General features: G+C 45.1%; 1 protein-coding gene across 6 annotated transcripts in view; it reads left to right on the forward strand.

The window, feature by feature from the left end:
- The window catches only part of NADK (NAD kinase), a 53,465-nt gene that overhangs the window by 25,485 nt on the left and 14,891 nt on the right, over positions 1-13,089 (forward strand). For 5 of the 6 annotated variants that reach the window (XM_063145551.1, XM_063145547.1, XM_063145550.1 and 2 more), the window contains exons 4-5: positions 10,758-10,887; positions 12,970-13,078. In XM_063145551.1, coding sequence (XP_063001621.1) covers positions 10,758-10,887; positions 12,970-13,078 — 239 coding nt within the window. Of the gene's footprint in view, positions 1-5,634; positions 6,319-10,757; positions 10,888-12,969; positions 13,079-13,089 lie in introns of those variants that run through there. The other variant, XM_063145552.1, reaches the window with a different exon arrangement.

The following is a 13,089-nucleotide window of genomic DNA, read 5'->3' on the forward strand; positions in this document are numbered from 1 at the left end:
GAAACAGGGTAGGTCTGCGTGCTTGCTTGCTTTTGAGTTTTTATCATTTAATTGTTTCCGTGTTTCTGCCATAAAATCCCTTATTTTCTGGACTCGCAGTAAGGCTTTCTGAGTCAGCGGTGTGGTTTATGGAATCTTTATTGCTTTGTAACCTAGGAATGATTCCTAGTCTTACCCCATTTTGGTGGGGCACAGTGCGTTGCCATGAAGTTGCAAGCCTTTGGGTATCACCATGTTCTAAACCAATGGAGGGGAGCCTGCTGCTACCTTTTGAGAAAGGTAGCTGGTGTGACTATATTGTAACTGTCATAGGTAACCCTAGTTCAAAAAATGCTTTGCAGATGTCCAATTTTGGCCTTCTCTTGCACTAGAAATGTAGGATCCTTTGGGTCTTAAAGGTAGGGTCCTTTGGGTCTTAAATACAGGCTGTGTGCTATCAAGCTGTATCACAAAATGGTGTCTTTGAGCAGCTCAAATTTGATGTTTGTGTGTCTGTTACCTTTGTACATCTGCTCTACTCACTAAGCAATGATTCCAATGGCACTCAAATTGATTGTTGGAGCCATATTAAGCAAAGTCAGAGCCATATTAAGCAAAGCTGAATATGAGCCAACAGTGCGATATGGCTGCAAGAAAGGCAAATTCTATTTTGGGCTGCATTAATAGAAGTATAGCTTCCAAATCGCGTGAGGTACTGGTTCCTCTCTATTCGGCCCTGGTTAGGCCTCATCTAGAGTATTGCGTCCAGTTCTGGGCTCCACAATTCAAGAAGGACGCAGACAAGCTGGAGCGTGTTCAGAGGAGGGCAACCAGGATGATCAGGGGTCTGGAAACACAGCCCTATGAAGAGAGACTGAAAGAACTGGGCATGTTTAGCCTGGAGAAGAGAAGATTGAGCGGAGACATGATAGCACTCTTCAAATACTTAAAAGGTTGTCACACAGAGGAGGGCCAGGATCTCTTCTCGATCCTCCCAGAGTGCAGGACACGGAATAACGGGCTCAAGTTAAAGGAAGCCAGATTCCAGCTGGACATCAGGAAAAACTTCCTGACTGTTAAAGCAGTATGACAATGGAATCAGTTACCTAGGGAGGTTGTGGGCTCTCCCACACTAGAGGCCTCCAAGAGGCAGCTGGACAACCATCCGTCAGGGATGCTTTAAGGTGGATTCCTGCATTGAGCAGGGGATTGGACTCGATGGCCTTGTAGGCCCCTTCCAACTCTGCTATTCTATGATTCTATGAAAGTCACATTTTCTTCTGATGAATTCCTTTCTCTTTTACACCTTGTTTCCCCAGGTGTTGTTGGATGACAATTCCCATCAACCCTGGACACTGGCCCTGCTTGCTGGGGGAGGTGGGAGATACTGGATTACAACATCTGGAGAGGGCTTAGATTTAATTCCCACTCTCTGGAATGTACGGGTGAGGTTTGTCTTCCAGTTGTGCACTATCCAGCAAAATTCTGAACAGTCTCCCAGGTAAGCAGAGGTTTTAGGGGATGGCTTATTGTTACCTCACCTGTGTTCTCAGAGGGCCAGGGGGAGCGGTGTGGGGGGGGGAAGCCAACCCCAATAGCTGTGGCTATAAATTGAAAGCACCAATTCCTCATTTGCTCTGTCAGGGGCTATCTTCATGTAGTCTGGGGAATTCAGCTGTTGCTGAAGCAAATGAGGAACTGATGCGAGCATGCCATAGCTGCTGTGGAAGAGAGGCTTGTGTGGGCTAACAGTGGCAGCACCTAGTCCTTTCTCCCCCTTTCTTGAGGGCAGCAGTGAGCTGAAGTGACGTCTGTCCCCAAAGCTTTCCCGGGCCTGGGAGACTGATTTGAACACGGCTGGACGGGAGCTGCCTCATTTCTAATCACCCAGAGGAAGGACACTTATTTGAGAAAAAGTGTGGAACGAAACTTAAGTTGCATTTGTCACTTTCACCATTGGATGACTGCGTCATCAAAGTCATTGCCTGTTACTCTAAAGAGGGGTTTGTGTCAACATTTAACTGGTCTAAACTGTGCGGCAGAATTGTTGGTAAGGATATTCAGGCCCATTTTTGTCGTTCCTATTTGGCTTGTGGATATCTTTCAAGGTGTCTTCCATGACATTTTGTACCTGAAGTTAATCTTTCAGGTAGTGGGAAGCCAGTGGCATTGTATATGTGGTTTAAAGCTCCTTTTCAAGTGTGCTTATGGCTTTTAACTTGGCGAATGGGTGAATTATGCAGCCCTGATGTCAAGGAATAGTAAAACATGCACTAGAAGAAGGCCAGACTCAGTGGTAAAGCACCTGATTTGCATGCAGAAGGTCCATGGTTCGAACCCTTGTGTCTTCAGGTAGGGTTGGGGAATTTCCCTGTCTGAAGCCCTGGAGTGTGGCTGCCAGCCAGAGTTGACAATATTGAGCTGAACAGACCAATGACTTCTTATGCACCACTTAATGAAAGCTTGTTTTAAACCTACTGGAAGCTGCTGTTCACATACACTCCAGGGACTGACAGGAATTATAATTCTGTAGCACTTGTATTCGAACGGATATGCGTTGTTAAGGGTTTGAGCTCTGCATGGGATGCTGTCCTGAAATCCCTCACTGACCCTGTTCAAACAACTCACTAAGCCACGGTGGTTAAGCATTGTGAGCTAAACATTATAGCCTAGCGTGTTGTGTGAACCATGACTTAGCATCTCATGTAAACCGTTCCTAACCCTGGTGGCTATACAACCATGGTTTAAACATGCTCACTAACCATTTGCTGCAAAAGGCTTAGTGGCCTAACTAGGGCTTAACGTGTCATCTGAACAGGCAATTTGAGTTCATAGTTTAGGTGAGTTTTCAACCTTCTCTGCTTGTTGGAGAATAGGATAACTAGGGGAAAAACCCCGATTTTAACTTGCAGCAGGCCTGGAAAAACATCCCAGGCACTCCTTTAAAAATAATAATCAATAATGGAATGTAGGCATTGAGAAAGTTTTTCAGTTGTGTGTATTTGGTGGCTCCTTTATTTAGTTAGTTGTTATTATGGTCTGAGAATTAGGCAGATAATGGGAGGATCAAGAAGGAGGTTTCTCCTAGGCGAGGAATTCTGAGAAACGGGCTGGAGAAATAAGTCTCATAAAAGATTTGGCAACTTGATGTACCAATACGTTCCCATTTGAAGGTTTAAACACTCCCAGGCGTCACCTTTCCCCCAGCCTCTCCTGATGAAGGCTGATAATCGGGTCTCTAGTCTGGCAAAACTCCAGGACTTGCAGGGAAGGTTCCTAAAAGCCAGACTGCATTCCTCTGAATGGAGCACTTCGCTGTCTCTGCCCCGCCGTGGTGGTGGCGGGGATTAGGAGAGCGGTGGTGGCAACCTGAGAGAGCCAGATGGGGAATTCTTCAGTGGCTCCTTGTCTAATGCACATCTTTGGTTTGGATGATGTTTCTCATGGTTCAAAAGCCCCATCAGTATTCATGGGTAGTTCTCGAGATGGAGCCTTCACTGCCCCCCGGTGGGCTGGAGGACCTACAGCTGCCATTTCACCTCCAAGGTGGATTTGTAAGCACCCACGTCGATTCACGTTGGGTCCGGTTCTGAAATCAGTATTTGAAACATTATTCCTCCTTCGTTAAATGTTGGCCTTCAGAAGACAAACACACACACACACACACACTCCACTTCACTAATTCTGGTCCAGAGTAGAGGCAGAGGAACGTAATACAATGGGATTAAGCAACTTGGTCAATGCCACTTCGGACATAGTGTGACGAGAGACGTTGTTAATATTTGATGAACAAAAGCACTTATTGATCAAAGCAACCTGTGTTCTCGGATTTTTCTGCGGCTTGATTTTTCCTCCTCTTCAGCGGGCTTTAGATGTGGTTTAACTTTCCAAAACAAAAAGGTGTAGGAGGTGTGTACGCCCCTCTTCTGCCAGTTGCTTGGAGATGGGATTAAGGCAGTGAATCCAAAGAGATTGGCTCTTCCTTCCAAAAAGCATCTCCTTTATGTTTACCCCTGCTCCACAGTACTAGACAAGAAGCAGTTTTCTGTTCACACAGGTATTCTAGGCAGCCTTCCCCAACCTGGTGCACTCCAGATGTGTAGAACTACGACTCCCATAATCTCCCAGCCAGCATAGCTGTTGCTTGGCTACATCTGGAGGGCACCAGAAAGGAGAAAGCTGTTTTAGTCTATGTGCTTGCAGTTATGCGTGGGGATCTGTGGATTTTTCAAGGTTGAAGTTACAGGAAGCCAGATTCCGGCTGGACATCAGGAAATACTTCCTGACTGTTAGAGTATTATGACAGTGGAACCAGTTACCTAGGGAGGTTGTGGGCTCTCCCACACTAGAGGCCTTCAAGAGGCATCTGGACAACCATCTGTCAAGTATGCTTTAGGGTGGATTCCTGCATTGAGCAGGGGGTTGGACTCGATGGCCTTATAGGCCCCTTCCAACTCTGCTATTCTATGGTTCTATGGTTCAGCATGCAACTCCTTTGCTGAGAGAACTGCACCGGCTGCCTATCCACCACTAGGGCAGGTTTAAAGTTTTGGTACTAGTGTACAAACTCATCAACTTGGGACCAGGATACTTGAGAGAGGCGCCTTCTCCTTTACCAACCTGCCTGGTCACTGAGGTCATTAGTGGTTTCACATGGACCTGTGGTCCGATTGGAGTTCACCAGGAGAAGAGCCTTTAGTGTGGTGGCTCCCCTTCCTATGGAACTCCCTGCCTTCGGAGGCCAGGCAGGTGCCAACGTTGTGCTGCTTCTGACACCTCCTGAAAACCCTGTTATTTCAGGAAGCCTTTCTTGAGTGACTGGCCGTGGTTTATCAAAACTCAGGCAGGATCTATACTACTGCTTTGAAATGGTTTATAACAGTAGTGACAACTGTTGAGGCCCAGGACACACACTCTATACAGTCTTCAAAACGTTTTCAAAGTGTTATATCCTGCTTAGTGTAGATCTGGCCTTGGTTTTATCCAAACTCTGTTTCTGTTTCTTTTTTAATATATCATTTCTAACATGGTGTTTTTATTCTGCTGTTTTTCCACTCTGAAATCTTTGGATGTGGAGCAGTATGCAAATATTGGAAAGAAAGCAAACAAATAAAAACAAAGGAAGAGATATCAAAGGTGTTTCCCCTCCCCAGCAGGGACACACATGCATGTACACGTACACACACAAACACACACACACACTCACCTCCCTTGGGTGATTCAGTTCCCACTCACCCACCTGCTAATTTTGGCTCACGAGAGAGTGAGGAAATGTAACTGGCTGTCACCAGCATTGATGCCAGGTGAGGACTCCGTAGCATCAGGAACATCTGGCAGGTGGGTGGAAGAAGGTGTTGCCGTGGGTTTCGGGAGGAGATTGCGCTCGGAGGGCAGGAGCTGAGCAGCTTCTTCCCCTGGGCCCTGTTTGCTGAGTTCCTGCATCACGTCTTCTGCCAAGCCTGCCCGCCTCTGGAGAGGAGGCCCACCCCCATCCCGGAAGCCTATGGGTTAAGCCATGATTGCTGCTTATTCAACTTTGGACTTGCATCATGCATTTTATCACCAGGCTCTAGCAGCTGAGCTGCTGCTTCTGCTCCTCCCTCTGGGCTGAGCTGGGATTGTACAATATAATGACAGCGTGTTGAGATTAGACCAGCCCAGAGGCTTTTGAGGAGACTCTTAGAGCTTAGACGGAAGCATAACCGGCATCCAGTGAGACGGGGCGAGTCCTCCTCACCTTGGAGAAGGAAGCAGCTGAGCATTTAGATTTCCCAGGAGAGCTTCAACCTGTTTTTTTTTAAAAAAAACTTTTTCTTTTCTTTTTGTAGTGTCCAAAAATTAGTTTCTTTCCCTCCAGTAGCTGGAAGCTGACCGTTCAAGTCATTGAAAGCAGCTGGCAATGAACAAAATCCAAGATTAAACTCGGGATGGCAGTGGCTCGTTACATGACGGCACACCGAGGCGTCTGGTGTTGATTAGAGCTTTTTGTAAGCTGCTGTTATGCAAAAGGAACCATAGTAATATTTAACAAACATGCCGTGTGTGTGTGTTCCTCCTCTTTCTAATCTGGTAGTTTCTGCCTCCGTTTTGTTAGAAATGCTAAGTTTCCTTTTGCAGTGAAGTGGCAGAGCTGGTGTTCTTGTTAATTGGAGCAATTTGAAACAGGCTACCTGATTTGCAGGTGCAATGTTTTGTCTAAGGTAGCAGTTTGGCTTTTTAAAAGATTATTCCGAGGCCTTTTCTGGTGTTGAGCGTGTCGTGGGCCTGACCTGTAAAGAACACGATGAAGATTTTTCAACGCATTAGCGATCGACCGTTCACCAATGCTGTGTGGAAGTGGTGAGTACTGTAGTTGTGTACAGAAACAGGGAGAGTTCATCTACCTTCTATGTTACAAGCCAACTTTTTTGTTAGCTTTAGATACGGTTTGGGATTTCTTAAAGGGACATTGTAATCTTGGAATGAGCTGTAGTTCTTAAATCTGACCCTGAAGCCTGGGAAGATTACATTGAAATGTTGTGTTTAATATCTTTCCTGGGCCCTTTCTACACCTAAGAGTTATCCCAGGAAAATGGAAGGATCATCCCTGCCTGCTACCGGTGTGTGGCATTTAGATGCACAAAAACAATCCAGGAACGATCCTGGGGGGAAAGGCAGGTGTAGAAAAGGCCCTAGTTCAAGGTATGAGGAAGGGGTAGTTTCTCTTCTGAAACCCACCTTATTGCAAAAATAAATATCCCTTGCTGGGCAAACAAGACTCCGAAACAGCAGAATCCTTTCAAAGTGCTCCCCCAACCTCTGCAATTAAAAATAAATCCCCAAAGGATTCCACAGAGTTTATCCTTAGTTTTTCCCTCTTAATGTATGGATTTTGAACTAGGGTTACATTTATTTTAAAAGGTCTTCATATGATTTCCCCTTTCACCTGTGCTGTGGATTCTCTAGCATTCCAACATGTAAGTATTGCATATTACAGGGAGCATAAAAAGACAAAATCAAGCTTGCTTTCTCTGCCCTTGATGTTCTGGATTCAAGACCAAGTTGGGCTTTTGTTGTGCCTGTGAGTTAGTGTTGAACCTTGCCTTTCCTCTACAAGCGACAGTCCTTGTGAGGTGAAAATGATTTGCCTAAGGCCTTCCTGCCAGTTCCTTGCAGGGCCAGGTGGTGGGACTGAAGACTTTATCCTGAGTCTTCCTTCATCAAACACTTACTGGCTTTGTTAAGGTACACAGCTATATTTGTGCTCCGGCTCAGTCCATAAGTTGTGTTCATTGCCAGAGGTGGACCTAGAGTTGGACATTTTACCTGCCAAATATTGATCAAATCATGCTCACGTGTTGTTAAAGCTGATTAGAACAACGAATATAATACTTAATCATCATTGGCAGGGTTTGATACTTAAGTTGCACTACAAAATCAGATGGTAATGTACTGTAAATGTTTACCAAGGTTTCCTGAAACAGTGCTGATTCGCCAAGCAGATTTTCTCTTTGGCTCGAATACTAAAAACAGGAATAAAGCAAAAAAGGAACTGAAAACAGAAATAAAGCAAAGCAACCACAATTATTAAAATCCAAAGAGTCAATGGCCTCCTTCTCACATCAGGACAACCCAGAATATGGGCCAAGTATGGTTCTTGTTGGGGAGAAGAGGGACAGGACAACATTGGAACATGGGCCCATTTGAAGATACTTAGATGGTGCAGCTGAACCAAATTTCTAAACTGTATTTTTAAATTGTGGTTGTGAAAGAGCACCTGTTGAAATCAAGCTCTTCAGCCAAACAGGTCAGCTGTTGCCCAGGGCAAGTAATCGGTTCTTCTAAGTCCATAGCCCTACTGCTTAGGCCGTCCAGTGACACAAGGCTGAGTGGGCAGCCAATTTTGAACTGGCAAATCCTTTGGTTTGTATCTGTAAGATTGCATCAAGTACCTATATATGACCATGGCAAGACTCAGCCTGCATTGTCCCAATTAACTGTAAAGCAGGAGTGCTGGTGGAGGCCAATCTTAAAACTGCAGGGTGGGAGGAAGCTAAATCCCTCCCCACTTCTTGCACACCCTTGAAGTCGTTATTTTTAAGGCAGTTTTCTCCCGACAGGGCTTATTTCTGATTATGAAACCCCACCAGAGAGAAAAATGGTTAAATAAATTTTGAAAAAGTATTTTCTGAATGGGGGAGCATGGACTTAAATCTCCAGCTGTGGTTGGTTCAGGTTCAGTCCTGAGGCAGTGTATGGGGCAAATGGCTTTCGAAGGTTGGAAGTCTGAAGCACAGGCAAACAGACCACTGCAAGCACAATCCAAGAAACAGGGGCTTATCAGGAATCCAGGGTCAGCAGCACAAGAGATCAGCCCATAGAAAAAGCAAGGTCAGGAAAGATGTTTGTTTAAAAAATTGGCAGTTGGAATAAGGTTTTGTTCCAACAGGCCTCTTACCTAGGACTGGAGCTTCCACAGACCCACCCAGGACTCAGCTGCAGCACATGAAATACTTCTGGAAGAAGTTGTCCTCGAGAGGAAGGGCCCTCCTCATGAGGAGTCCTTTACTCACGGGGAGCCCTCCTTTACCAGTGGGTACCCCCGTCTCCCAGGGGTTCTGGCTCTAGAAGTGGAGTTGACCTCTTGTGGGGGTGGCCCCCAGCCGTCTCCCCCAAAAGAGCCCAGGCTCCTCTTAGTCTTCTGGAATGGGCCACTCCTCGATGTCGTTTGTCTCTGGGAGCTCTCGCTCTTCCTCTGTAGAGGATTCCTCCAGCGACGGCATGACAAAGGGAAGGTTCAGTCCCCCGTCCCTTCCTGCTCAGGCTTTGCTGTGAAAACCCTACCACAACCACTCAGCTTTAGAGGGAAGTGGCCTGCTTTCTGAGGACTCGGCAACAGTTCTGATTCTGCACCAGAGACCTGCTGGTGGGGCCCCATCTGTTCCCAAGAGCCCTGGGGTTCTTCTGAAACTTCCAAGAATTCCATGCTTGTAAGCTCAGTATGGGCAGACGCGTTTCCCTAAAAGAGGCCTCGTTGGCTTTAGACATCACCCCTAACTCCTATTCACACCCCTTTCGATATCTCTGTCAATTTCCACGTTAGAAACCTCAAATTAGGCACCATGACAGCTGATCCATGTATACACATGCATGCCAAGCCTCAAGCAAATCCAAGCATCCCCTGGTTTTGGGGGGATTTTTGAAAATCTGACACCCCATTTTCAGAAATGGGATTTACTCTGACGTTTTGACAGATAAAAAGGTTATTCTCCTGTAATGAGGAGGCAAGGAAGAGCTTACGGGGAGCTTCTCGGCTTGGCCAAGGCCCTGCATGGACCAAGAGGGCAGCTCGGATCCTTTGCGTCGTTAAGGGCTTGCGGAGCAGATGTGCGAGGGGAGAGGTGGGGGAGTTGTGCAGGAATGTACAAAGGGCTTTCTGAGGACAGGAATTCTTAGTTTTTTCTTTAAAGCCGTGGTTCCTAAACAAATAATCTTTTGAATTGCGGCCTTAACGTTAGCATCAAAGCAATCTGAGCGTGATGCTTTCTGAACTGTTCGGTTTTGGTATGCCAGAAGAAAAGGAAATCGAAAACCGGCTTTAACACTGGAAGCTTCCCACATTGCAGCAAAAACGGGGAGTGGAAGGACAAACAAAGAAACATAGGATGGTCCTCATTGCACAATATTTGGCATTATAAAATGCCAGTATAAATTCATCAATCCAGAGGATTTGTTTTACTGGCTCTTGAGCAGAATCAAATTTACAAATGCTTTCTTTTCCTGGAATATACCAGTTTGGCCTGCTGGTGAGGAATTCCATGTTTAATTTTTTCCCCTAGGAAATCAATTCCCTGGGAAGTCCAGGCGATGGTTACACTGACCATTCCTTCCTTCCCCATTGTGCTAGTTTTTCATGGCTAAGGAGTTGTTGTTGTTTTAAATTTTAAATTTTATTTTATTTAAAGTGGTACAAAAAAAGGAATGAATACGAACAATCCCCTAACAATTAATATCAAACCAACGGTTATATGAATATGTATAAAGTACAAAGAAAAAAATATTAAAGTTGATTGATACAGCTTCTAAGGGAAAGAGGCTTAATTGAAGTAGAAAAAGAAAAGTTAAGAAGAAAAAAAGGAGACAAAAAGGAAAGAAAAAGGGGGGGAACCCATCCCAAATCATAAATGTTCTGTATTCCTTCATTTGTTGTTACAATGTCCATATATTCAGAGCTGAAACAGGCAGACATTGTTGTACATTTGGTTGTGATGCGTATTGAACGAATCTCCCCCATATGGGCTTTGAATGACGTGGATTCTGATTTTCCTTGAATTTGAAGCAAGTCATAAGTTATTTTTTCTGATATTGCCACAGACCATATGTTTTGATACCATGCAGATAAATTCACATTGTCCAGTTTTTTCCACTGCTGCATGATTGTCTGACGAGCAGCTGTCATCAGGAATATTATTAAATCTTGACATTTCAGTCCAGTATTAAGTCCTTTATATATTGATAATAAGAATAATTCTGGATCATACACAATTGTTTTAGTAATAACCGTTAATTCTCTATGTACTGATCTCCAGAATCCCTGTATATATGGCCAAGGAGTTGTTGTTTTTAGCTGATGGGTGACGGTAATTTAAACACATGTGATCTTCAGCTAAATCTCCAGCAAAATCTCGACCCTTTAAATCTGACAAATGTGTAAAAGCTGGCCCAGCAATCTCTCCCAAGGCGTGTGAACTTGGCAGTCTCAAAAATGGCACCATGATCTCCTGCCTTTGTGTCTGCAGGCACATTCAGGATCCAGCAAGCCAGCGGTTGACATGGAACAAACCTCCAAAGAGTGTCCTTGTTATCAAAAAAATCCGCGATGCCAGCCTCCTGCAGCCCTTCAAAGACCTCTGCATTTATCTCACAGAGGTAAGCTGAACATCTCTGGCTTGAGAAACTAGTTGCCAGGGCTTTCCTAAGAATCTTAGAGTTGTTGTTTTCTTGGAAAAAAAAGACGCGTGCCCATCTCTTATGGCTGCAAAGATGTACCTGGAAGCTCATGGACAATGTTGAAGGCGGCTTCCCCAGTGGCAGGACTTTCCAGCATTCGTGACCTCATGGCAGAAGGAACTATGCAAACAAGAGAAGTCATACATATTTATTTAACTTGCATGGTGTATACAGGTTAGAGGACTCAGTTTCTTGTAGAACGGGTCCTGAATTTAAATTTTTGTTTGCATAGCGTCTTCACAGCCCGGCTTTCTTCCCTTGCTGCCCCATTGAAGCTTAAAACGGGCAGCATCGTGTAAAAGAATTATATTTAATTATTTGCCCAATGACATTGTTTTCTGGGCGGTTCACAAGTATCCATTAATAAAATACAATATCAACATACAATCTCCTACAACAACAAAGTGCAGCATGATTTTTTTTCAGCTGTGGGAGAAATAAAACTGGTTTCACAGCATGACTTAAAAACGCACTGCATGTAAAACAGTCGGTTAAAATTCAAGATGTTAAAGTCACAGGTTTTAGAAGGGATGGAACAGTTTTTTTAAAAAGTCTTCCTCTGTCACTGAAATGACCACTGAGAAGGCACCAGGTGGCCCCTCTTTGGGGTGAGTATTCCATAACTGGGGTGCCACCTCTGAGAAGGCTCTCCTTTGTAGCCGTGTGCCCCACTTCGCTTGAGGGAGGCCCCCAAAGAAGATCTCATGGTCCAGGAATATGTGGGAGCACATGGTCCTTCAGGTACACTGACCCCAGTGTGTTTAGGGCAGAGATGGGAACTTGAGGCCCTCCAGTTATTGCTGGATTGCAACTCCATCATTCCTCATGATTAGCCAACCTGGCTGGGGCTGATGGGAATTGGGGTCAAGGAACATTTGGAGGGCCACAGGTTCCCCAACCCTGGTTTTGGCCTTTGAAGGTCTAAAGCAGCACTTTGAATTGCAAGATATTTTATTTGCCCGTAGGAGGTTTGGTTTTTCTTTGTTAAAACAACCTGTTCCGCTTCTCTCACCCTGTGTCTCACATATATGGCAGGTCTACATTACAAATGGATACAGTTTGTCTTAGGGAATCCTGGGAAATCTTGATCCAGGCAACAGAAGGAAAGAGGCAGGGAAAGGGGAGACACTCCTGCTTTTTGGTTGTTTGAAACCAAGCTAGAGGGAAACCAGCTTACTGGGCCAATTTACACAAGGTGACAGCCCACGGTGGGCTGTTGTGTCATGCAAACAGTAGTCTGTTCTAGGGTTATCCGTGGATTATTTAACCCATGGTCTGTTCTAGGGTTATGCATGGGTTATTTAATCCAGGGTGGGCTCTTGTGTCATGCAAACCGTGGTCTGTTCTAGGGTTATCCGTGGATTATTTAACCCACGGTCTGTTCTAGGGTTATGCATGGGTTTTTTAACCCAGGGTGGGCTCTTGTGTCATGCAAACCGTGGTCTGTTCTAGTGTTATCCATGGATTATTTAACCCACGGTCTGTTCTAGGGTTATGCATGGGTTTTTTAACCCAGGGTGGGCTCTTGTGTCATGCAAATCGTTCTCTGTTCTAGGGTTATCCGTGGATTATTTAACCCTCTCTCACGCTCACCAGCTTCACACGACATGGCAACCCCCAAGTTGGTGTTGGATATGCAAAATGGAGGCCTCCTGGAGCCCACATGCACTTGAGCCTCACCATGGGTTAAATAACCTGAGTCTGCGTAATCAATAAATGTGTGTGTAAATGTGATAGAGTTATGAGATGATGATGATGATGATAATAATAATAATAATTTGTTACCCGCCTCTCCCTCTGGATCTAAATGCCAAATCACCTTTTTCCCCCTAAATGAGAGGGCCTCACTTTGAGGCGGCTTGCCCTGTGAGCTTCGTTTCTACCTTGGAAGGCAAGATGTTGTCAAAACCCTGCGATTTCTACCGGTAGACTTTGGTCATCGGGCCTGTTTCCGTTGCGTTATGGTGTTTCGAAATATTTCGTGGTCTTCTTCCCCTTCAGGTGAACAACATGATTGTTTATGTGGAGAAGAAGGTCCTGGAAGACCCAGCCATCATGAACGATGATAGCTTTGGACCAGTGAAGAAGAAATTTTGCACTTTCAGTGAAGGTAGGAACCGC

Source organism: Elgaria multicarinata, chromosome 20 (assembly GCF_023053635.1).
Source record: "Elgaria multicarinata webbii isolate HBS135686 ecotype San Diego chromosome 20, rElgMul1.1.pri, whole genome shotgun sequence".
Lineage (NCBI taxonomy): Eukaryota > Metazoa > Chordata > Lepidosauria > Squamata > Anguidae > Elgaria > Elgaria multicarinata.